This window comes from Zophobas morio, unplaced genomic scaffold, assembly GCF_036711695.1.
Source record: "Zophobas morio isolate AGI-343-1 ecotype UQ-CSIRO unplaced genomic scaffold, CSIRO_AGI_Zmor_V1 ptg000038l, whole genome shotgun sequence".
Lineage (NCBI taxonomy): Eukaryota > Metazoa > Arthropoda > Insecta > Coleoptera > Tenebrionidae > Zophobas > Zophobas morio.
Window position 1 is genome coordinate 2,397,084 of NW_026972143.1, and position 26,754 is coordinate 2,423,837.

Consider the following 26,754-nt stretch of genomic DNA (forward strand, 5'->3'; position numbering starts at 1 on the left):
ATTTTTTGACAGGTCATGGTGACTTTTTCCGAATTTGACAGGTGACGGAGGTGGGGATTGTTTCATGGGTTGCTCGGTTTTTTAGGGTTTGAGGACGATTAATGAACGATGCGGCCAATCACAGGTGTGGCGCGAATGTCAAAAGGGTGACAGGTGATTTGAATTTTTTTTTTTTTTGTAAAGGTTAGAGAGGACTTTTTAGAGAAAAAAAAACCATGTCGGTACAATCCTGGACACTAATTTAGCAGAAATACACCTGTAGTTGGAAATTTGAGTGACAGAATTTGCATCCTTTGAAATCCTGAATTTACCCACATTTAAACCACAAATGATTAACAAAATTCTCAAATTTGGCCTATTTAAAGAATACTACAAACCAAGATTGGTTGAAGGTTCGGGTTTGCCCATATAACAACCTTGAGTGGCCATATTAGCTGACGCAGAAATACAAGCTCTGACGTATGTTTATAAAATTAGGCGGGAAATTTGAATGTTTTTTATATTTAATAGGTGTTAGAGTATCTCAACAGGACTTTATGGCGGTTGTATGAGACATTAGCCCAAGCCAGATCGGAACAAGTCAGGACAAGTCAGGTCAAGTCAGGTCCAGTCAGGTCAATTCAAGTCAAGTCAGGTCAGGTAAGGTCAGATTTATAAAGCAAGCATTTTATCTTTCTCCGACATACAACTTAGATATTTATTTATAATTAGTATTATGAATCCAGTACTATTTTCTCTTGGTCGATTGAAATAAGCCTAAAAAATATTAAAATCATTTCAAAAATAAAACAAAAGAGATTTTTTTCAGTTTTTTTTCCAACATAGGAGTATCCTTAAGATTGTTTCAACAACCAAGACACCAAGAATGCTCGAGATTCCTTCAAATTTTCTCAAAAACAAAAGAACAGGAGACCCCAGATTCTTTCAAATTTTTATCAAAAGTAAGGCATAAAGGGTCAGCCTCTAAGTTCTTATAAAAACAAGACACCAGGAGTGCCCGTGATTCCTCCATATTCTTAAAAAATAAGCCTAAAGAGACATCTGAGATTATTTAAAATATTTTCAATAATAAGGCATAAGATACTTTGAGAGTATTTAAAAAATAATTAACACCAGAGATCTTTGAGATTTTTCAATTTTTTTCCAAAATAAAACACGAAGGGTCCTCAAGATCTTTCCAAAAAACAAGACAGGGATATTTGAGATTTTTTAAAATTTTTTCAACGAGTTCCCGGAATTCCTTCAAATTTTTCAAGAAGAAGGAGGATCCGAGATTCTTTCAAATTTTTTAAAAAATAAATAATACCAGGGGTTTTTGATTTTTTTTCCATTTTTTTTTTCCAAAATTAGACACAAAGGGTCTTTCAGACCGTTTCGAATCTTCTCGATTTTTTCAAATTCTCTCAAAAGGAGTCCCCGAAATTCCTTCAAATTATTTCAAAAAGAGTCCATGATTGTCCGAGATTCTTTCAAATTCTTTAAAAAATAAAATACTAGGGCCCGTGAGATTCTTCAAATTCTTTCAAATATAAAACACCAAAGATTCTCGAAGTTTTTCCAAATAACACAGTGGTCTTGGAGATTTTCTCACACTTGTTCCAAAATAAGGCAAAGGGTCCTTACGATGATTTTCAAGAGACAAGACACCAGCGATCTTCGAGATTTTTTCAAATTCTCTCAAAAGGAGAGAAATGGATCCGAGATTCTTCCAAATTCTTTAAAAAATAAAATACTTGAGGCCCTTGAGATTCTTTCAAACATAAAACACCAGAGACTCTCGAAATCCTTTCAAATGCTTTCAGAAATAGAATTCCAAAGATATCTACAGCTGTTTCAAAGTATATAAAAAATAAATAACATCAGGGGTCTTTGAGATGTTTCCAAATTTTTTCCAAAATTAGACACAAAAATCCTCAAGATCTTTAAAAAAAAAACACCGGGGATCTTCAAGATTTTTTCAAATTCTCTCAGAAGAAGTCCCCGAAATTCTTTCAAATCTTTTCAAAAAGAAGACTCCAGAGGTATCCGTCAAATTCTTTCAAAAAGAACACTCCAGGGGTATCAGAGATTCCTTCAAATTCTTTCAAATATGTATAAAACACCAGAGACTACCGAAATTCTTTCAAATGCTTTCAAAAATAAAATTCCAGGGATATCTGCAGTTCTTTCAAAGTATTTAAAAAATAAATAACACCAGGTGTCTATGAGATGTTTCCCAATTTTTTTCAAAATTAGACATAAAAGATCCACAAGATCTTTTGAAAAAATAAGACACCAGCGATCTTCGAGATTTTTTCAAATTCTCTCAAAAAGGAGAGAGATGGATCCGAAATTCTTTCAAATTCTTTAAAGAATAAAATACTTGAGGCCGTTGAGATTCTTTCAAATTCTTTCAAATATAAAACACTAGAGATTATCAAAATACTTTCAAATGATTAAAAAAAAAACTCCACGGTCCTTTCAAAGTCTTTAAAAAATAAATAACCCCAGGAGTCTTTGAGATTTTTCCAATTTTTTTTTAATTAGACAAAAAGATCGTTTCAAAAAACAAAACATCAAGGATTTTCGAGATTTTTTCAAATTTTCTCAGAAAGAGTCCCCGAAATTCCTTCAAATTCTTTCAAACATAAAACACTAGAGACTGTCCAAATTCTTTCAAAAAAAAAAAAAACACCAGCAGAAATCCCTACAGTTCTTTCAAAGTCTTCAAACAATAAATAAATCTAGGGGTCTTTGAGGTTGTTCTATTTTTTTCTAAAAGAAGACACAAAGGATCTTCAAAATCGTTCCAAAAAACAATACTCCAGGGATCTTGGAGCTTTTTTTAAATTCTCTCAAAAGGACTCCCCGATATTCCTTCAAATTTTTTCAAAAAGACTTCAAGAGTATTCGAGATTCTTTCAAATTCTAAAAAATAAAATACTAGGGTCCGTGAGATTCTACAAATTCTTTCAAATATAAAACACTAGAGACCCTCGAAGTTCTTTCAAATAACAGATCCCTTTGAGATTTTCTCAGACTTGTTCCAAAATAAGACAAAGATGATTTTTAAGAGAGAAGACACCAGCGATCTTCAAGATTTTTTCAAATTCTCTCAAAAGAAGTCCTCGAATTCCTTCAAATCAAAAAGAAGACTCCAGAGGGATAGATCCGAGATTCCTTCAAATTCTTTAAAAAATAAAATACTTGAGGCCCTTCGAAATCCTTCCAAATACTTTCAGAAATAAAATTCCATAGATATCTACAGCTGTTTCAAAGTATATAAAAAATAAATAACACCAGGGGTCTTTGAGATGTTTCCATTTTTTTTTTCCAAAATTAGACACAAAAATCCTCAAAATCTTTTCAAAAAACAAAACACCGGGGATCTTCGAAATTTTTTCAAATTCTCTCAAAAGAAGTCTCCGAAATTCCTTCAAAGATTTTCAAAAAGAAGACTCCAGAGGTATCCGTCAAATTCTTTCAAAAAGAACACCCAGGGGTATCAGAGATTCTTTAAAAAATAAAACACTAGGGATCCTTACGATTCTTTTAAAATTTTTAAAAAATAAATCATATATACCAGGGGTATTTGAGACTTTTCCAATTTTTTTCCAAAATCAGACACAAAGGGTCCTTAAGATCGTTTCGAAAAACAAGACACCAGGGACCTTCGAAGTTTTTTCATTTTTTCTCAGAAAGAGTCCCCGAAATTCCTTCAAATTCTTTCAAAAAGACTCCAGGAGTATCCGAGATTCTTTTAAACTCCTTAAAAAATTAAATACTAAGGCCCTTGAGATTCTTCAAATTCTTTCAAATATAAAACACCAGGAACTCTCGAAATTCTTTCAACTGCTTTCAAAAATAAAACTCCAGGCATTTCTACGGTTCTTTCAAAGTCTTTAAAAAATAAATAACACCGGGAGTCTTTGAGATTTTTTTCAAATTCTCTCAAAAAGAATCCCCGAAATTCCTTCAAATCCTTTCAAAAAGAAGACTTCAGAGATATCCAGGATTCTTTCAAATTCTTTCAAATATAAAACACCACAGACTATCAAAATTCTTTCAAATGATTTAAAAAAAAACTCCAAGGATCCCTACGGTTCTTTCAAAGTCTTTAAAAAATAAATAACCTCAGGGGTCTTTGAGATTTTTCCAATTTTTTTTTTCAAAATTAGACACAAAGATCGTTTCAAAAAACAAAACATCAGGGATCTTCGAGATTTTTTCAAATTTTCTCAGAAAGAGTCCCCGAAATTCCTTCAAATTCTTTCAAAAAGACTCCAGGAGTATCCGAGATTCTTTCAAATTCCTTAAAAAATTAAATACTAAGGCTCTTGAGATTCTTCAAATTCTTTCAAACATAAAACACCAGAGACTCTCCAAATTCTTTCAAAAAAAAAAAAAACACCAGAAATCCCTACAGTTGTTTCAAAGTCTTCAAACAATAAATAAATTTAGGGGTCTTTGAGATTGTTCTATTTTTTTCCAAAAGAAGACACAAAGGATCCTCAAAATCGTTCCAAAAACAATACTCCAGGGATCTTGGAGATTTTTTTAAATTCTCTCAAAAGGACTCCCCGACATTCCTTCAAATTCTTTCAAAATGAAGACTCCAGAGGATCCAAGATTTTTTCAAATCCTTTAAAAAATAAAATACTAGAGGCTCTTGAGATTCTTTCAAATATAAAACACCAGAAACTTTCGAAATTTTTTCAAATGCTTTCAAAAATAAAACACCCGGTATCCTTAAAAGTCTTTAAAAAATAAGTAACTCCAGGGGTCTTTGAGATTTTTCTAATTTTGAAAAAAAAGTCCCGGAAATTTCTTCAAATTTTTTCAAAAAGGAAACTACGGTTGTTTCAAATTCTTTCAAAAATAAAACAGCAGAGGTCTCCAAGATTCTTTCTTTCTTTCTTTTTTTTTGTCAACAAGATACAGATTTTTTCAAATTCTGTCAAAAGAAGTCCTCGAAATTCCTTCAAATTCCTACAAAATAGTACACGAGATTCTTTTGAAACCAAACACCATGAATGCTCGAGATTTTTTCAAAATATCTTAAAAACAAGATAGCAGGAGTCCTCCAGATTCCTTCAAATTCTTTCAAAAACAAGAATCCAGGGATACCTGAGATTCTTTGAAATTCTCCAGGGATCTTGGAGCTTTTTTTAAATTCTCTCAAAAGGACTCCCCGAAATTCCTTCAAAATCTTTCAAAAAGAAGACTTCAGGGGATCCGAGATTCTTTTAAATTTAAAAAAAAAATAAAATACTAGAAGCCTGTGAGATTCTTTTAAATTTTTTCAAATATAAAACACCAAAGACTCGAAATTCTTTCAAATGCTTTAAAAAATAAAATTCCAGGGATCCTTAACGGTTCTTTCAAAGTCGTTAAAAAATAGATAACCCCAGGGATCTTTGTGATTTTTCCTAAATTTTTCCAAAATAAGACACAAAGGGTCCTTAAGACGTTTCAAAAAAACAAGACACCAGGGTAATTCGAGATTTTTTCAAATTCTCCCAAAATTCCTTCAAATTCTTTAAAAAACAAGTCTCCAGATGGTTCTTTCAGTCGTTAAAAAGTAAATAACACATAGATTTTTTACAAAATTTTTCCAAAATAAGATAAAGGGTCCTTAAGATAATTTCCCACTAAACAAGACTCCAGGGATTTTCTAGATTTTTTCAAATTCTCTCAAAAAGAATCCCCGAAATTCCTTCAATTTTTCTCAAAAAGAAGACTCTACTGGGATCCGAAATTCTTTTATAAAAAAAAGTTACCATGGATGTCCGGGATTCTTTCAGATTGTCTTAAAAACAAGATAGAAGTTTCCCAGATTCCTTCAAATTCTTTCAAAAACAAAATTCCAGGAATACCCGAGATTCTTTGAAATTCCTTAAAATAATAAGATAAACAATTACCATGGATGTTCGAAATTCTGTAAAAATTAACTCACCAGCGGTCCTCAAGATTTTTCAAATTCTGTTAAAAATTAAACACAACGGATCCCGAGATTCTTGCAAATTCTTTCAAACATAAGACAGCAGGAGTTCCTAAGATTCTCTCAAATTTTTGTCAAAAAAACAAAAAAAAAAACACCAAGGATACCTACGGTTCTTTCAATTTTTTTTTTAAATAAAACAGCAGAAGCCGAAATTCTCTGAAATATTTTTAAACATCAAACCAGAAACTCCAGAGATTTTTTCAAACTATCTTAAAAACAAGATTCCAAGAGTCCCCTGGATTCCTTCAGATTCTTTCATAAATAACTAAATAAGACACCAGGAGTTACTGACATTCTGTCAGCTTCTTTCTAAATAAGACACAAGGATACTTCAAGATTCTTTTAAAAACAAAACGCAATGGTATTTCGAAGTTCTTTCAAATTCATTAAAAAATATGAAAGTAGATGTTTTCGAGATTTTTCCAAATTCTTTCAAAAATGAAAACACTAGGATTACTTCAATTTTTTCAAAAATAGCACAAAGAATCCTCGAAAGTTTTTCAAATTTTGTCAAAAATAAGACACAAAGGGTTCTCTCAAAAACAAGACACTAGAAGTGCCTGAAATTCTGTCAAATTCCTTCCAAGTAACGATCTTTTAAGATTTTATTATAAATATGACACGAGATGTTTTCAAAATTCTTTCAAATTCTCTCAAAAAACGAGACACAATTGGTCCAGTGATTTGTATTTTGTTTTGTTATTCTATTCTCGTTTGACAGACAGAAAAAAAGAATACGTAAATAGAATGTGGACAAACAGAGGCAAAAGGAGATGCAAATAAAATATGAAAAAGAAAAATGTGCGAAAAATGCAGTAAAAGTACCAAATCTGGTTAAATTAAAAAATAAAATCACAAATTCAAGAAATAGACACGTTAAATAAACTAACCAATATATTTAAAGAGCGATTTATAAAAAATTCTAACTGCCCTCCGTTTACCCTTGTCACACCCTTGTCGACCTACGGCATGCGCAAACTTGATACCCATCAATCTATTTCGCCTAATATCCATCAATCAGTTTGCGACAGCAAACAAAGTGAGTTTAATTTGAGAATAAGTGAAATAAAAGTGTCTTACAAACCCAATACTGAGTCTTAAAAGAATTCGTAAGTTTGGGGGTCAGAACAATTAAAACTAGTTTAATTAAAAATTTAGGGAGTTCTAGCTGTTTTTTTGTGTTTCATGGCCGTTCCGATAAATATCCACCATAAATCGTGATGACGTATTTAAAACTTACAAAAATAATTCTTGAAATTTTATGAATAAAATTACAAATCTTTGAATAAACAAACTGTTAATACTTTTTCAAATATTAGTCACAGCAACAGAGTTTAGTAAAAATTAAAAAAGAATGCAAGCCATGATCATCAGCAGCAACAGTTATCAGTGCACGCTTTTTTTTATCAAATTTATTACGCTGTTGTTCTTATAAATTTAGTCTAAATAGAAACTTGTTTGTATTATTTTTCACAACGTACCATGGGAAAAAGTAAGAGAAAAACCACCCAGTGCTCAAAAACGGAATATTTATTTTTCCAAATTTCGCCTAACTCTCTACCCTGAATAAGTAGGCAACGCTTCGATTGCAAATCAAGGCCCCGCCCATCGTCATAAGGTACATTTTCGTGCACAAACCCCAGTCAGCAACTGAGCCTCTCACACATAAAGTACACTAACGAACTACATAAAACGGACGACATCAATATGTTACAATAATATAACCTCTTCAACAATATGATAAAAAATATCGATATTAAGCTGGAAGCACAGGTTAAACCGTGGGTACTCAACCGCATCTCAGGCTTTTTCCCCCATCACACCATCATCGTTAAGCTAAAACTCAACAAAAACAACTACACTTAACAACAAGATAGTAGAAAAAATCACATCAAGAAGCGCTCTCAGTTCAAGAACCTCTTCATCTCTTTGTTTTGGTGAGCCATGCTGTATTGAGCGTTCTCGGCCTTCTCGATCATGGCGTCGTACCGGTCCAAGTGGGTGTCTAGAGCCTTGGCTAAGTCGCTTTTTCGGGTGCCCCCTTCGGTGCTGCAGGTGCCGTTGACGCTCACCGGGGGCGACTGGCTGTCGATCGGCTCGGGATTCTCGGGGGCGGCGCTCTCTAACGGCTCGGATGAGGACGAAGTGCCGATTTTGAACTTGAGCAGGCTGGTGAGCGAGCTGCAGGATGCCTGAAAGCAAGAGGGGACGTCACGGGTTTTGGGATGATACTCGGATTTTGGCCTACTTTGAACCTGTGGATTTTTCGCTGGGTTACTTGCAGGATGCTGTTCAGTTCATCCAAACCTCCGGATATGTGTTTCATTGATTCGTCTTCCAGGTCGGCTTCCTGGAAGTGGGGAAACAACATTATTTTTTTTTATTACTGGAATGGAGTGTGTTTTTGAAGTAAAAATGGAAATTAAAAATTAATGTCCAAATTTCCGGAAATGACATTAATTTTTTTCTTACTACTGAAATTGAGTACGTTCTTAAAGTGTTCCAGCCAGTACTTTTTTAAATTTAAAATCGGCAATTAACACAAAAATCGGTACAAAATCAGTACAAACTTAGTCACCTTTGTTTTTTCCGGAAATGACATTATCCTCTTTTTTCCAATTAGAATGTAGCACTTTTTTAGGGTCAAATGGTTTTTTTTTTTCATTTTTACATTTAAAAACAAAATTTTAAAGCCTAGAATGTTAGTCAATTGATGCAAAAAATCTATAAATATGTATACTACACAATCATCAGTGTCCGATTTTCCGGAAATGACATTAATGTTTTTCGTACTACTCTGAGTATGTTTTTGAAATATTTCAGAGAGTACTTTTTTAAATTTAAACTGGATAATTAACACAAAAATCGGTCCAAAATCTTTACAGATTTAGTCACCGTCGATTTTTCCGGAAATGACGTCGAATTCTTTTTTAATTAGAATTGAAGTTTGTTTGAGGCACAAATAGAATATTTTTTATTTTTATAATGAAAAAATAAATTTTAAAACCTGGAACGTCAATTGATAAAAAAAATCTATATTATGTGTATACTACAGAATGACATCGATGTTCGATTTTCCGGAAAAGACATTAATTTTTTTCTTACTACTGGAATTGAAGCACTTATTTAAATTTAAAATAATAAAATGGAAAATTAACACAAAAATCGCTATAAAGTGTGTACAAATTTAGTCATCTTTGGTTTTTCCGGAAATGGCATCGCTATACCGGGTGGAAAATGGCGGATTAACTCTCCGCTACACTCTCTGCCATTTGCCAAAATCAGTTTTATCTTATCAAATACTAGCCCCGCCCACCCACCCTCCAGTTTCTTAAAGGGTATATCTTTTGTCAAAATCAGTCTTAACTTAGCAGGTACTAGCCCCACCCACCCGCCCTTTATTTTCTTAGAGGGTATGCCATTTGCCAAAATCAGTTTTATCATAGCAACCAGTAACCCCGCCCACCCGAGTTCTTCACATTCTAACGGCTACTTTTATTTCTGTTTAGCGTAAGCTCCACCTTTCATTCAGAGTAGACAAATGAATCACTGAAATGAAGGTGGGTGGGTGGGCGAGGCTAGTGTTTGCTCCTAAGTTTATTGAAAAAGCTGAATATAGCTCCGCCCACCTCCGTCCTCATTTGGCCAACTTATTTTATTTATTGTGAAATGGAAATTGAAATCTGTTTTGACAAACGGAAGGATTTAAGATTTAAAACAAAATCAAAAGTGCTAGCTCCGCCCACCCACCCTCTATTTCTTGGAGGGTATGTGATTGCCAAAATCAGTCTTATCTTAGCCAGCTAGTACTTCCTAGGATAAGACGCATTTTGGCGAATCGCATACCTTCCAAGAAAATAGAGGGTGGGCGGGGCTAATATTTGATAAGATAAAACTGCTTTTGGCACTTTTAACATTGTCGACCATTTTTCAACTATTTTCGAAAATTTTCCACCCCACTCAACAGAAGAACATAATTAGCCCCGCCCACCCACCCTGTCTCGGTTTCAGTGATTGATTTTATCCGATTTGATAGTTTTACTGAATACGAATAAAATTAGTCGTTAGAATGAGAAGAGGTGGCCCCCCCCACCTCGTACTTGCTAAGGTAAGACTGATTTTGGTGAATCACATACCCTCCAAGAAAGTAGAGAGTGGGTGGGCGGGGCTAGTATTTGATAAGATAAAACTGATTTTGGCAATCACATACCCTCCAAGAAAATAGAGGGTGGGTGGGCGGGGCTAGTATTTGATAAGATCAAACTGATTTTGGCACTTTTAACATTTTCGACCATTTTTCAACTATTTTCCACTCCTACACAACAGAAGAACATAATTAGCCCCGCCCACCCACCCTGTCTCGATTTCAGTGATTGATTTTATCCAATTTGATAGTTCTACTGAACACGAATCAAATTAGTCGTTAGATTGAGAAGAGGTGGGGGGGGGGGGCTCGTACTTGCTAAGGTAATACTGATTTTGGCAAATACCCTCCAAGAAAATAGAAGGTGGGTGGGCGGGGCTAGTATTTGATAAGGTAAAACTGAGGTTGGCAAATCATGTACCTTCCAAGAAAATACAGGGTGGGTGGGCGGGGCCTAGTATTTAATAAGATAAATCTGATTTTGGCACTTTGACATTTTCGACCATTTTTCAACTATTTTCGAAAATTAGTTAGACCTTTTCTTGTAGATTTCGATATCCATAAGTCATTTTTGGCTTCATTTCTGCGGAAATTCCTACCGTTTTTCCAAAATCGCCAATTGAAATACATATATTGATTTTTACAGTTCCGTCAAAATAGCTCGGTATAAAAATTTATTTATTTTTATATATTCACACAAATGTTTAAAATTTGTTTATTTGAGACAATCGAAAAGTCAGAACAGGTCAGGTCAGCTTAGGTCAAGTCAGGTCAGGTGCATGAAATAAGAAGTAAATTTTATAGCAAATAGTATAACAAAAAAAAATACCACTGGGTTTTTTTTACTTTCTTCACATTCTTTTTCCACTCCCACTCAACAGAAGACCATAATTAGCCCCGCCCACCCACCCTGTCTCGGTTTCAATGATTGATTTTATCCCATTTGATAGTTCTACTGAACACGAATAAAATTAGTCGTTAGAATGAGAAGAGGTGGGGGGGGGGGGGGGGCTCGTAGTTGCTAAGGTAAGACTGATTTTGGTGAATCACATACCCTCCAAGAAAGTAGAGAGTGGGTGGGCGGGGCTAGTATTTGATAAGATGAAACTAATTTTGGCAAATCACATAGCCTCCAAGAGAATAGAGGGTGGCTGGGCGGGGCTAGTATTTGATAAGATAAAACTGATTTTGGCACTTTTAACATTGTCGACCATTTTTCAACTATTTTCGAAAATTTTCCACCCCACTCAACAGAAGAACATAATTAGCCCCGCCCACCCACCCTGTCTCGGTTTCAGTGATTGATTTTATCCGATTTGATAGTTTTACTGAATACGAATAAAATTAGTCGTTAGAATGAGAAGAGGTGGCCCCCCCCCACCTCGTACTTGCTAAGGTAAGACTGATTTTGGTGAATCACATACCCTCCAAGAAAGTAGAGAGTGGGTGGGCGGGGCTAGTATTTGATAAGATAAAACTGATTTTGGCAATCACATACCCTCCAAGAAAATAGAGGGTGGGTGGGCGGGGCTAGTATTTGATAAGATCAAACTGATTTTGGCACTTTTAACATTTTCGACCATTTTTCAACTATTTTCCACTCCTACACAACAGAAGAACATAATTAGCCCCGCCCACCCACCCTGTCTCGATTTCAGTGATTGATTTTATCCAATTTGATAGTTCTACTGAACACGAATCAAATTAGTCGTTAGATTGAGAAGAGGTGGGGGGGGGGGCTCGTACTTGCTAAGGTAATACTGATTTTGGCAAATACCCTCCAAGAAAATAGAAGGTGGGTGGGCGGGGCTAGTATTTGATAAGGTAAAACTGAGGTTGGCAAATCATGTACCTTCCAAGAAAATACAGGGTGGGTGGGCGGGGCCTAGTATTTAATAAGATAAATCTGATTTTGGCACTTTGACATTTTCGACCATTTTTCAACTATTTTCGAAAATTAGTTAGACCTTTTCTTGTAGATTTCGATATCCATAAGTCATTTTTGGCTTCATTTCTGCGGAAATTCCTACCGTTTTTCCAAAATCGCCAATTGAAATACATATATTGATTTTTACAGTTCCGTCAAAATAGCTCGGTATAAAAATTTATTTATTTTTATATATTCACACAAATGTTTAAAATTTGTTTATTTGAGACAATCGAAAAGTCAGAACAGGTCAGGTCAGCTTAGGTCAAGTCAGGTCAGGTGCATGAAATAAGAAGTAAATTTTATAGCAAATAGTATAACAAAAAAAAATACCACTGGGTTTTTTTTACTTTCTTCACATTCTTTTTCCACTCCCACTCAACAGAAGACCATAATTAGCCCCGCCCACCCACCCTGTCTCGGTTTCAATGATTGATTTTATCCCATTTGATAGTTCTACTGAACACGAATAAAATTAGTCGTTAGAATGAGAAGAGGTGGGGGGGGGGGGGGGGCTCGTAGTTGCTAAGGTAAGACTGATTTTGGTGAATCACATACCCTCCAAGAAAGTAGAGAGTGGGTGGGCGGGGCTAGTATTTGATAAGATGAAACTAATTTTGGCAAATCACATAGCCTCCAAGAGAATAGAGGGTGGGTGGGCGGGGCTAGTATTTGATAAGATAAAACTGATTTTGGCACTTTTAACATTGTCGACCATTTTTCAACTATTTTCGAAAATTTTCCACTCCCACTCAACAGAAGAACATAATTAGCCCCGCCCACCCACCCTGTCTCGGTTTCAGTGATTGATTTTATCCGACTTGATAGTTTTACTGAACACGAATAAAATAGGTCGTTAGAATGAGAAGAGGTGGGGGGGGGGGGCTCGTACTTGCTAAGGTAATACTGATTTTGGCAAATCATATACCCTCCAAGAAAATAGAGGGTGGGTGGGCGGGGCTAGTATTTGATAAGATGAAACTGATTTTGGCAAATCACACTCTCCAAGAAAATGGAGGGTGGGTGGGCGGGGCTAGTATTTAATAAGATAAAACTGATTTTGGGGCTTTGACATTTTCGACCATTTTTCAACTATTTTCCACTCCTACACAACAGAAGAACATAATTAGCCCCGCCCACCCACCCTGTCTCGATTTCAGTGATTGATTTTATCCAATTTGATAGTTCTACTGAACACGAATCGAATTAGTCGTTAGATTGAGAAGAGGTGGGGGGGGGCTCGTACTTGCTAAGGTAATACTGATTTTGGCAAATCATATACCCTCCAAGAAAATAGAGGGTGGGTGGGCGGGGCTAGTATTTGCTAAGATAAAACTGATTTTGGGGCTTTGACATTTTCGACCATTTTTCAACTATTTTCGAAAATTAGTTAGACCTTTTCTTGTAGATTTCGATATCCATAAGTCATTTTTGGCTTCATTTCTGCGGAAATTCCTACCGTTTCTCCAAAATCGCCAATTGAAATACATATATTGATTTTTACAGTTCCGTCAAAATAGCTCGGTATAAAAATTTATTGATTTTTATATATTCACACAAATGTTTAAAATTTGTTTATTTGAGACAATCGAAAAGTCAGAACAGGTCAGGTCAGCTTAGGTCAAGTCAGGTCAGGTGCATGAAATAAGAAGTAAATTTTATAGCAAATAGTATAACAAAAAAAAAAAAAATACCACTGGGTTTTTTTTCCACTCCCACTCAGCAGAAGAACACAATTAGCCCCGCCCACCCACCCTGCTCGATTTCAGTGATTGATTTTATCCAATTTGATAGTACTACTGAACACGAATCAAATTAGTCGTTAGATTGAGAAGAGGTGGGAGGGGGGTGGGGGCTCGTACTTGCTAAGGTAATACTGATTTTGGCGAATGACATACCTTCCAAGAAAATAGAGGGTGGGTGGGCGGGGCTAGTATTTGATAAGATAAAACTGAGGTTGGCAAATCACGTACCTTCCAAGAAAATAGAGGGTGGGTGGGCGGGGCTAGTATTTAATAAGATAAATCTGATTTTGGCACTTTGACATTTTCGACCATTTTTCAACTATTTTCGAAAATTAATTAGACTTTTTCTTGTAGATTTCGATATCCATAAGTCATTTTTGGCTTCATTTCTGCGGAAATTTCTACCGTTTTTCCAAAATCGCCAATTGAAATACATATATTGATTTTAACAGTTCCGTCAAAATAGCTCGGTATAAAAATTTATTTATTTTTATATATTCACACAAATGTTTAAAATTTGTTTATTTGAGACAATAGAAAAGTCAGAACAGGTCAGGTCAGCTTAGGTCAAGTCAGGTCAGGTGCATGAAATAAGAAGTAAATTTTATAGCAAATAGTATAACAAAAAAAAAAAATACCACTGGGTTTTTTTTACTTTCTTCACATTCTTTTTCCACTCCCACTCAACAGAAGAACATAATTAGCCCCGCCCACAGTGATTGATTTTATCCGATCTGAGTGAAATGAATAATAATCTTATAGTGAAAAGAAATACAATTAGTCGTTAGAATGAGAAGAGGGGGGTGGGTGGGTGGGGCTAATATTTGCTAAGATGAGACTGATTTTGGAAAATCACATACCCTCCAGGAAAATAGAGGGTGGGTGGGCGGGGCTAGTATTTAATAAGATAAAACTGAGTTTGGCACTTTTGACATTGTCTTGTAGGTTTCGATATCCAGAAGCCATTTTTGGCTTCGCTGCTTCGGAAATTTGTACCGTTTTTCCAAAATCGCCAATTGAAATATAGGAATGTTTCCAATTCCGTCAAAATACCTCGGTGTAAAAATTTTGTAGATAAAAAGGGAAATAATTATTAATTTTTGTTTCACAAAATACAATTATTTTAAGAATGTACTTTAGGTTTTTATATATTCACAAAAATGTTTAAAATTTGTTTATTTGAAACACTAGAAAAGTCAGAACAGGTCAGATCACGTTAGGTCAAGTAAGGTCAGGTGCATGAAATACACAAGAAATAAATTTTATAACAAATAGTATAACAAAAAAAATTACGAATGGCGTTTTGTTTTTACTTTTTTCACATATTTTTTCCATTCCCACTCAACAGAAGAACATAATTAGCCCCGCCCACCCACCTTGCCTACATTTCAGTGATTGATTTTATCCGATATAAATGAAATTAATTATCTTATATTGAAACGAAATAAAATTAGTCGTTAGAATGAGAAGAGGGGGGGTGGCGGGGCTAGTATTTGCTAAGATGAGACTGATTTTGACAAATCACATACCCTCCAAGAAAGTAGAGGGTGGGTGGGCGGGGCTAGTATTTGATAAGATAAAACTGATTTTGGCAAATCACATACCCTCCAAGAAAATAGAGGGTGGGTGGGCGGGGCTAGTATTTGATAAGTAAAACTGATTTTGGCAATCACATACCCTCCAAGAAAATAGAGGGTGGGTGGGCGGGGCTAGTATTTGATAAGATCAAACTGATTTTGGCACTTTTAACATTTTCGACCATTTTTCAACTATTTTCGAAAATTAGTTAGATTTTTTTCTTATAGATTTCGATATCCATAAGTCATTTTTGGCTTCATTTCTGCGGAAATTTCTACCGTTTTTCCAAAATCGCCAATTGAAATATAGGAATTTTTACAGCTCCGTCAAAATAGCTCGGTATAAAAATTTATTTATTTTTAGATATTCACAGAAATGTTTAAAATTTGTTTATTTCAGACAACAGAAAAGTCAGAACAGGTCAGGTCACGTTAGGTCAAGTCAGGTTAGGTGCATGAAATAAGAAGTAATTTTTATAACAAATAGTATAACAAAAAAAAATACGAATGGCGTTTTTTACATTTTTTACATTCTTTTTTCACTCCGACTCAACAGAAGAACATAATTTGCCCCGCCTACCCACCCTGTCGCCGTTTCGGTGACTGATTTTATCCGATCTGAATGAAATGAATTATCTTATAGTGAAAAGAAATCAAATTAGTCGTTAGAATGAGAAAAGAGGGGTGGATGGGGGTAGTACTTGCTAAGATGAGACTAATTTTGGCAAATCACATACCTTCCAAGAAAATACAGGGTGGGTGGGCGGGGCTAGTATTTGATAAGATAAAACTGATTTTGGCACTTTTGATATCCAGGAGTCATTTTCGGCTTCGCTGCTTCGGAAATTCCTATCGTTTTTCCAAAATCGCCAATTGAAGTATAGTAATTTTACAGTTCCGTCAAAATAGCTCGGTATAAAAATTTTGTGTATAAAAAGGGAAATAATTATTAGTTTTTGTTTCACAAAATACAATTATTTTAAGAATACACTTTTTGCATATTCACAGAAATGTTTAAAATTTGTTTATTTGAGACAATAGACAATCTGATCTGAATGAAATTTCATACCGAAAAGAAACAAAATTATAGTCTTTAGAATGAGAAGAGGGGAGCTAGTACTTGCTAAGGTAAGACTGATTTAGGTAAATCACATACCCTTCAAGAAAATAGAGGGTGGGCGGGCGGGGCTAGTGCTTTTTTACTTAATTCAGTACACAGAGCAACAGTCTGCATTATGTAATATTTAAAATATAAATCAATAAATAAAGATTACCCATTTGAACAAGATACGAATGATTTTGGCAAATCACATATCCTCCAAGAATATAGAGGGTGGGTGGGCGGGGCTACTATTTGATAAGATAAGACTGATAAAATCTACATCATAAAGATTTTTTTAGGACTCCCTATATACCGTACTGAGGAGTTAATCCGCCATTTTCCAGACACCCGGTATAGGGAGCACAAATGTGGTCATATTTGGTTTTTTCGGAAATGACATGTCCTTTGGCTAGAATGTATTTTTTTTTGAGTGTCAACTGGAATATTTTTTATTTTTACAAAGAACAAATTTTTTAAGCGTGGGATGTCAATTTATGCAAAAAATCCATAAAATGTATGTATCTACTACAGAATCACAGTAGTGTCGGAATTGCCAGGAATGACATCGATTTTTTTTTACTGGAATGGAGTATGTTTTTAAAGTATTTCATTTTACATTTCATTTACATACGTACGTAATTTACATTTTTATTTATTAAATGAATTATGCATTTCCACTTTATTTTTTCCATATCGCATTCTATTTAAAACAACAAAGTTGGTCTCATTTACAGAAAAACCGGCAATTAATTAATCGCTGCAAAACATTTATCTTTCCATGGATCGACACGTCAGAGCGGAAGTGGTTAATTGTTTAAGGATTAACCCAATAACACACGTCAAGTGTTACATCACTAAAAAAAAATAAAGAAAAAAAATCAAATAACCGAGAAGTGATTGCTTAAAGTGACACGACTGTGATGACTTCTCGCAGTATTCCCACTCTACACTCCATCAAACTGTCAACGTAATTTGAGGTTAAAACCGCAATTTTTTACAGAAATGTCACTTAGTAAGTCATATGTCAAGTTGACAAATAACTTAACCCAGAAATCGGTTGACAACATGACATTTCTGGGTCATCGAAAATGTAAAATGTCAAAAATATAAATGAAAATTGACTAAAACTTCAACTTAATCTTCTTAAAATGATACTATGAGAACTAGATACATTTTTTTAGAAACAAAATTATCTGAATATGTATTTTTTTTTAATCTTGTAACTTCAAATTAAAACTAAAAAAGTTTGCCTAGAACTTAGTTATACACGAAATAATTAAATGCGACGTTTAAATACAGGTAAGAATGAATAACGCCCCTACCTTCAAATTTTCGGTGTCCCGTTCTTCTTCGGCGGCAGCCTCTCGTTCTTGTTTCTTCTTGAGGAAGTCTTCATAGTCGGGCTTTTCTATGCCCAACAATTCGGCTCTCATGCACTCATATTCGTACGTGCCCTCCGCCATCGTCGTCACCTACATGTGCTCGCTGGCACTCGTATTGATTAAGTCAGAGGGCGCTGCGGTCCATGTGGGTGTTTGAAAAAAGCCAAATGTCAAACTGATATTTAATTTATTTCAACAAAATAACAAATTACTATTTGAAAATACAAACTAAAAAATCGACAGTGTACACATATTTTGGAAGCATTTTTTTGTCCTCTCATAGTGTGTAGAAAAATCATCAGTTCGTCTCGTCCGGACGTGAAAGCGTTAAAGACTTAAATTACTTCGTAAAAACAGAAGATTAAAAAAGGAGAAAATTCACAAGTATTTACAACTTTGTTTAATCCCTTACGCGCTATGTTATATTTATATTAAATTTGGGTTTATTTACATTTCCAAAAAATATACAGAAAATACACTTATGAAAAGAAGGTAAATAAGCGACAAACCCGAACTGATTGAACGAAACACATCCATTGCACGAACAGCAAAGAAACACAAACACTGAAATGAAGTTAGTTGGAAATGCAAAAAACTGGACATCGCATACCGTCGTATCTCGACTCACATAAATATCAAATTTTGAGGTTATGCAATAGATCGAACTATTCCCTAGCTTACACTTAACCTTAATGTTTACAGTTGTATTTACAGTAAAGTAAAACTGTTATCTACAATTAAAATAATCATGAATTAAAAAAGAAACTAAAATGGACGCTAACCGACCCGGTGAGCCGGGCCGAGAGTCATTACATTTAACACTAGCCTAACCTATTTATCACTTATCGATATATACAGACAAAGCTCCGTTACACTAATCCTCGTCGGACAAGGGTTCGTACTGCGCCGACAGCAACGGCTTCGGCTCGTTACTCCTTGAACTATCGTTGGCAGTGCTCTCTTTATGAACATAAGGAAAACCGAATCCTTGTTGCTGTTGCTGCTGCTGCTCCTCGTGCTTCTCTTCGTCGATCACCATCTCCCCCGGACTGTCGCTCCGCTCCTTCTCCTGGCTCTCCTGCGCGTCCTTCTTGTCGTCCTCCGTCCTCATCACCTCCACTATCCTGTTCTTCACGTAGTCCAACGGCGAAATGTGCTGATTCTGCTGCGGCTGCGGCTGCTGGTACCTCCTGAAATTCTGCTCCGCACTCCAATGATTATCCGGGGGCGACACCGGCTCCACGTGGTACTTCTGCGGCTGCGCAATCCTTATAATCTGCCTCTCGTCCTGCTGGGGCGTCACCGCCCTCTTGTCCTCCTTCTGCTGGTGCAGCCGCCGCTTCCACTGCTCATTAACGTTATCCACGTGATAATAATTCGGCCCCCGCGAACCAAAGTCGTGACTGATCACCGAATCCGTCAGCTCCTTCACCGTCAGGTTCTTGTTCACAGTTTCCGCCTCCAGGTCTATACTGATCACCGACGACGGTCGCTCCCCGTTGTTGTCCTGCTGCGCCAACGCTGGCAAGCCCTGGAACAGCAAGTCTCCAGCTCGCGTCTCCCGCGCCGCCGTCACCATCTCCCGCCCCCCTTCGCTCGTCTGGTTGATCTGGTGCGTGATGATGGCGTCGATCAAACTCGCCGCCGTCAGCGACGTGGAGCTTTCGCGCGACTGCCTCGTTTGCTGCTGCTGGTACACGATCCTGCGCTGCTGCTCCTCCATCCGCTGCTGCTGCTGCCTCATCTGCTGGTGCTGCTGGATGATCTGGAAGCGGTGCGGCTGCTCCATGATGTTGTCGGCCATCGTCTTCCCCAAGCCCTCGTGAGGGGCGTTCGGCACCGGGAGACTCGGCTGCTGCACCGCCACGTCCACTAAACTCGACAACGCCTCGTGGCCTGGCGGCAGATAGGGTCTGGTGTGTCGCTGGATCACCCCTTGCCGCTGTTGGTTCTGCTGACTCACCGGGGGCGGCGTCCTGTGCGGGCTACTCGTCGGGTAGTAGCCCGCTTTCTCGTTCCGCCGCCCCAGCATCTGCTGGCTCGTTATATAATCGTTCATGATGATCTGCCTTGAACTAAGCTGCTGTTCCACGGTGAAACTCTGTTGCCTGTATTGAGGGTACGCTCCAGGCTGCGGCGAATTCTGGGGGACGCCGCGCTTGTTGAAGTAGTCGTAGACGCGTTTTTCCTGCATGTGGGGCATGTGGATGGGGGTGCCTTGTGTGATGGAGCCCATCTTCGTCTCGGGCGTCATCTGGCGAAGGAGGCCCTCGTAGCGCGGCTGCTGGTTGATGATGGGGGTGCCGAGGGTGATGGAGCCGGATTTGGGGTTGGCGGGTTTGGGGCTGGGGAGTTTGGGCTGGGATCGGATGGGGAAGGGACTTTTGCGCTCTTGGTGGTAGGGGAGGTACTCGCGGTGGATTTGCTGAGGGGGGTGTTGCTTGTGGGCAAGGGGCGGGGGCTCGCGCGGTTTCTTGATGCTGAGGTCGAGGGTCTCGGGCTCGCGGGAGTCCTGTACGGAGAGGACGACGAGATCGTTTCTGGAAAGAGAGAATTTGTGAGGAGTTTGGTATTGTGGGGAATTTCTAGATCAGTGGTTCCCAATTTTTTCAAAGCAACATTTTATTTAATTTTTACTTCCTGAGCGTAAGCTAAGGAAGTATTGTACTTCTATGTTTTCCTGACGTTTGATGACTCCCCAAAGTACGAAGATATAGGTTTCTCGTTTCCGTCTGTCTATCTGTCTGACTGTCCGTCTGTCCGGATCTTTATTAGACTTATAATCTACGAAACAACTGGACCAACTGTCGTCAAATTTTATATGTATATAAAAAAATATTTCAATTTAATAAAATAAGATGCTCCTTTACTTGTGGTTTATCAATCCATGTTCAGTTTTTACCCTAGACATCCAGCTTTTTGGGAAAAAATCAAAATTTTATAACGACATTCTGCAATTCAACTTTGAAACTGCTCTGAAATCTTGCAAACTTTTTAAAGTTATCGTAAGCATGGTAAATCGTTAATCAATTTTTTTTTGTTTATGTTCTCATAAAAAATGATGACGTCATTTTACAAAAATTGATGAATATGTGTTCCTTAAATCTGATTGAATTACATACTCTTGCTTGTATGATTTAAGAATCCGTGTTGACTTTTTACCTATTTTCGGGGAAAAATTCGAAATTGTATTTTACAATTTAACTATGAAACTGCAAAACCGAATGTTCTGAAATCTTGCAAACGTTTTAAGGTTATCGTAAGCATGATAAATCTTTAATCAAAATCTATTCGTTTATCGCCTCTACAAAAAATGATTATGTTAATGAGTGTGGTTAATTAATTGATCAGTCCTTTGTTCTGAGTTGAGGAGACAAAATCAAATTTCATTTCATTATAACCGCTGATGTTTGTAATCTAAACGTGCTAATATTTGAATTTTTTTTAGCATAAACATAAACAGACGAAGTTAAGCATGTACTAAGAGATTGAATATATCTACATTTTTTCCGTTGGTGATCTACTTTAAATATATTTCATATTATCCACACCTGCTAATTACGCCACTAGTTTTAACTTTACAGAGATTTCCAAAAAAATGAAAATCGCAAAATCACCAACTGTCTTTTCAAGAAAATAAAATCTTCGTAGGAACCTCAACTTTTTTTTTAATGTGAAACCTTCTCGGGGACTCCAACCTTTTTTTCTAAGTGGAAACTCGGGGGCCCCAAAAAAAGTATTGTATGTACTTTTAAATGTAAAAGCTTCTCGGAGCATCGACTGTTTTTTTTTAAGAAAGAGGAACCTCTGGGATCCCAACTGAGGTTTTTTAGAGATGGTAAAATCTTGTCAGGGGTCCGAAACTGTCTTTTTTAAAGAACCTGAAACCTTCTCCGGGCCAAAAATTGTATTTTTTTTTTTTAAGAAAATAAAACCGTCTAGGGGTCCCAACTGTCGTTATATAGAGAAGGTTAAATCTTCTCGGGGCCCCCAACTCTTCTTTTTTTTTTTTAAGAAAGTGAAACCTTCTCGGAGGCCCCAATTGTTTTTTTTTCTCGTAGTACCCAACTGTCTTTTTTTTAAGAATATGAAACCTTGGAGACCCCAATTTTTTGTTTTAATGTGAAACCTTGTCGGAGACCCCAACTGTTTTTTTTTTTTGTAAGAAACAGAAAACTTCTCGGGGCTTCCAAGACTTTTTTAAGAATCTGAAACCTTCTTAGGGGTCCCAAGTGTCTTTTTTTGAGAATATGAAATCTTCTCAGTTCCCTAACTGTTTTTTTTTTTAAGAATGTTTAATCTTCACGAAGTCCCAAGTGTCTTTTTTTTTTTAAATGTCAAACCTTCTCGGGGCCCCAAGTGTCTTTTTTGTTAAAGAATGTGAAATCTTCTCGGGGCCAATTGTTTTTTTTTTTTTTTAAGAAAGTGAAACATTCTCGAGGGTCCCGATTGTCTTTTTTAAGGATATGCAACCTTCTAGAGGATCCCACTTTTTTTTTGTGAAACCTTGTCGGAGTCCCGAAATGGTTTTGTTAAGAGACAGAAAACTTCTCTCGGGTCCCAAGATTTTTTAAACATTTGAAACCTTCTCGGAGTTCCCAAGTGTTTTTTTTTTTAAGGTGAAACCTTCTCAGACGCCCCCAGTGTTTTTTTTTAAGAATATGAAACCTTCTCAGCCCCCCAACTGGTTTTTTTAAAGAATGTGAAACCTTCTCGGGGCCCTCCAACTGTTTTATTTTTTTTAAAGAATGTGAAACCTCGCAGCCCCCCCCCCTCTATTTTTTCAAAGAATGCGAAAACTTCTGGGCCCCCAATTGTTTATTTTTTTTTAAGAAGGTCAAACCATCTCGGAGGCCCCAAGTCTTTTTTTTTTAACAATATTATAAAACCTTCCCGGGGCCCGTAACTGTTTTTTTAGAACCTGGAACCTCCTCGAGGGCACCGTTGTTTTTTTTTTTAAGAAAGTGAAACCTTCTCGAGGGTCCCAATTGTCTTTTTTAAGGTTATGTAACCTAGGGGATCCCACTTTTTTTTTAATGTGAAACCTTGTCGGAGTCCCGAAATGGTTTTGTTAAAGACAGAAAACTTCTCTCGAGTCCCAAGACTTTTTAAACATTTGAAACCTTCTCGGAGATTTTCAGTGTTTTTTTTTTAAGGTGAAACCTTCTCAGGGGTCCCCAGTGTTTTTTTTTTTAAGAATATGAAACATTCTCAGCCCCCCCCAACTGTTTTTTTTTTAAAGAATGTGAAACCTCGCAGCCCCCCCTCTCTTTTTTCAAAGAATGCGAAAACGTCTGGGTCCCCAAATCTTCTTTTTTTTTTAAGAAGGTCAAACCATCTCGGAGGCACCAAATCTTTTTTTAACAATATTATAAAACCTTTCTGGGGCCCCTAACTGTTTTTTTTTAGAACCTGGAACCTCCTCGGGGGCACCGTTTTTTTTAAGAAAGTGAAATCTTCTCGAGTGTCCCAATTGTCTTTTTTTAAGGATATGTAACCTAGGGGATCCCACTTTTTTTTTTAATGTGAAACCTTGTCGGAGTCCCGAAATGGTTTTGTTAAGAGACAGAAAACTTCTCTCGGGTCCCAAGACTTTTTAAACATTTGAAACCTTCTCGGAGTTCCTAAGTGTTTTTTTTTAAGATGAAACCTTCTCAGGGGCCCCCAGTGTTTTTTTTTTTAAGAATATGAAAGCTTCTCAGCCCCCCCAACTGTTTTTTTTAAGAATGTGAAACCTCGCAGCCCCCCCCTCTCTCTTTTTTTTTTAAAGAAGGTTAAACCATCTCGGAGGCCCCAAATTTTTTTTTAACAAAATTATAAAACCTTCCCGGGACCCCTAACTGTTTTTTTTAGAGCCTGGAACCTCCTCGGGGGGACCGTCTTTTTTTTAAGAAAGTGAGACCTTCTCGAGGGTCCCAATTGTCTTTTTTAAGGATATGTAACCTAGGGGATCCCACTTTTTTTTTAATGTGAAACCTTGTCGGAGTCCCGAAATGGTTTTGTTAAGAGGCAGAAAACTTCTCTCGGGTCCCAAGATTTTTTAAACATTTGAAACCTTCTCGGAGTTCCTAAGTGTTTTTTTTAAGGTGAAACCTTCTCAGGGCCCCCCAGTGTTTTTTTTAAGAATATGAAACCTTCTCAGCCCCCCAACTGTTTTTTTTTTAAGAATGTGAAACCTCGCAGCCCCCCCCGCCCCTCTCTTTTTTTTTTAAGAAGGTTAAACCATCTCGGAGGCCCCAAATCTTTTTTTTAACAATATTATAAAACCTTCCTTAAGAATATGAAACCTTCTTAGGCCCCCTACTGTTTTTTTTTAAAGAATGTGAAACCTTCTCGGGGCCCCCAATTGTTTTTTTTTTTAAAGAAGGTCAAACCATCTCTTTTTTTTAACAATATTATAAAACCTTCCCGCGGCCCCCTATTTTTTTTTAATAACCTGAAACCTCCTCGGGGGCACCGTTTTTTTTTTAAGAAAGTGAAACTTCTCGAGGGTCCCAATTGTCTTTTTTAAGGATATGAAACTTTCTCGGAGATCCCAACTTTTTTTTGAATGAAACCTTTTCAGAGGTCCAACTGCTTTTTATTTTAAGAAACAAAACTTCTCGGGGGTTCCAAGACTTGTTAATAATCTGAAACCTTCTCAGGCCCCCCTGTGTTTTTTTTTTTATATGAAACCTTCTCGGGACTCCCAACCGTCTTTTTTTAAAGAAGGTGAAACCTTCTCGGGGGCTTCAAGTGTTTTTTTTTAACCTTCTCAGGGGCTCCAGGTGTCTTTTTAACCTTCTCGCCCTCCACCAACTGTTTTTTTTAAGAATGTGAAACCTTCGCTTTTTTTTTCAAGAAACGTCTCGTATGTTTTCTATTTTTCCGCTTGAAAGATCGTAGTGCATCTACAGAAGAACAATACTTTTTAACGTTTCGTGTCAATTTTATTATTCTTTTAATGTTCACGATAAGATATGTCGTGCTCTTTACAAGCTTCGTCCAGTTTATTTATACCTATATCTGCAGAAGATATTCGAATCCAAATTGTTGGAACAAATGCAGGTATTTATCTTTGCCGTTAGACGAATCTACAGATATTTTTAACTGGGTCCAGCATTTGTAAAATATGTGAAAGTAGTACATACAAAACATATTTGATAAGTAGTTCAAGTCTGTAAAATTGTTTTTTTTTTAATTAATATAAAAATCATAAAAATAAATTCAGTTATTTTGATAGCCTTAGTTGGCAGCCATGCAAGTTACTGTCAAATGTTAGCACACCGAGCTCCGACAAATGTCAAGTTTGACGTTAAATTCAAACTGTCGTTTTCTCCACCTGATTTTGGGTGCCTTGAAGAGCTCGTCGATCAAATTCCTCGATTTTGAAAATGATATTGTATGATTTACTTTGCACTTATTCCGAAAAAAGATTTTGGGAACCGCCGTTCTAGATACCGTTGAAAGTCTAGAAACACCTACCTCGAGTTCATTTGCTCCTGCTGCTGTTGTTGTTGCTGCTGCTGCTGGTGCGTCGCGGCCGGCACCGGCGTGATCGTGGCGCCTATCAGCGGCGTCACCAGCTTGGCCAGCGAGAGGTCGCTCCGCGCCGGCCTCTGCGGGTTCAGGCTGTACTCGCTCACTATCGTGACTTCGTTCGAGTCGTTGTTCAGTATCGACGAGATGGTGGGCGCCATGCCGCTCGTGGGCGGATTCTGCACCTGCCCGCCGGGGTTCTTCATCAGCTGCAGCTCGATCACGTTCAGCACCAGGTCCTTGACGCTCAGCGGCGACTGGTTTTGCCTCATCTGGCCGTCGTTCGTGACCGGCGTGATCGTCGCCGAGCCCTGGAAGTGGTCCGGCGTCTGCGCCTCGTCGGCCGTCTCCGTGGCCGACGAGTCGTAGTCCTCCTTCTTGATCGGGTTCTGGCTCTGGTTCTGGATCACGGGCGGACTCTCGGCCGCGCTTGCCGTGTCGCTGGAATGTCGATCTCGCATCGGCTCCTCGCAGCTGGAGGTGCTCGAGCCGCTCTCCTCCTCGTCGGTCAGGGCGGGCTTGCGGTCGCCTGCGGAGAAGAGCTCAGTTTGTGTGTTCTGGCTCGCGGACGCCCGCCACCTACCTAGACAGCCCTCCAGGTTGAGCCGCTTCCGGTTGGCCGCGTAGAACGCCCTGACCTGGTGCGGCGGCTTGCTCAGCCGCTCGCCGACCGCCTGCCAGTTGGCGCCGACCTCCGTCAGGCAGGTCTTGAGCTGGCCGATCTCGTCCTCCGTCCACTCCTCGACGGGTCCCAGTCGCCGCTGGATGCGGTTGAAGCAGGCCGAGCAGCACTTGGTCACGCCGCTCGGCACGTGGAACTCGGCGAGGAGCGGCTCGCGCACCTCCGCTGGCAGGTCCTGTAGCCGCTGCGGGAACGAGCGCAGCCGCTTGACGCGCCCCCGCGAGTTGGGGCACGACGGCAGCGGGCAGTGGGTGTAGCGCGAACGCACGCACTTGCACCTGCAGGTGTTGCACACGCGCCCGTTCGCCGGCACTTGCTCCTCGCGGAGGCCGTACTGGGACGCCTGGCTGGGCACGAGGGGGCGCGACTGCAGATGGGGGCCGAGCTGGGCGGCGCAGACGATGCACGTGCCTTGGATGGATTTGTCTGCAACAAATAGACAAATTATTGTTATTACTACGATATTTATTAAATTCAATAAAAAAATATATATCTAGCTTTTTTTGTCCGTTTCATGCGTCTAAAGAACAAGAAGAAGACGTTTTACTTTATGATCTGCACATATTTTGTAAAGTAAGAAAATGGTTTGTGTTGTTTTCCTCAATTTTTATAATTCACGATAAACTATATCTTCCTTCTTACAAGCTTGATCCAACTGGTTTTTTCTGTACAAGTTATTTTGACGTATACGAAG

The 26,754-nt window shown here is 37.9% G+C and overlaps 2 protein-coding genes across 5 annotated transcripts in view; both read right to left on the reverse strand.

Annotated features, from left to right (window-relative positions):
• Positions 1–7,495: 7,495 nt before the first annotated feature.
• Positions 7,496–18,027, reverse strand: LOC135139887 (uncharacterized). Its single transcript, XM_064070245.1, has 3 exons — positions 17,801–18,027; positions 8,232–8,333; positions 7,496–8,175 (listed from the first exon to the last, which is right to left on the reverse strand). Exons 1-3 carry the CDS (start codon positions 17,939–17,941, stop codon positions 7,888–7,890), a joined length of 531 nt encoding a protein of 176 aa, XP_063926315.1. The 5' UTR covers positions 17,942–18,027; the 3' UTR covers positions 7,496–7,887.
• Positions 18,028–18,030: 3 nt separating this feature from the next.
• Positions 18,031–26,754, reverse strand: part of Smr (Smrter) — a 155,532-nt gene continuing 146,808 nt past the window's right edge. For 3 of the 4 annotated variants that reach the window (XM_064070230.1, XM_064070231.1, XM_064070229.1), the window contains 2 exons: positions 25,325–26,486; positions 18,031–20,400 (listed from right to left, as the gene is read on the reverse strand). In XM_064070230.1, the coding sequence (XP_063926300.1) occupies positions 18,735–20,400; positions 25,325–26,486 (2,828 nt within the window). In that variant the 3' untranslated portion in view covers positions 18,031–18,734. The remainder of the gene's footprint in view (positions 20,401–25,324; positions 26,487–26,754) is intronic. The other variant, XM_064070232.1, reaches the window with a different exon arrangement.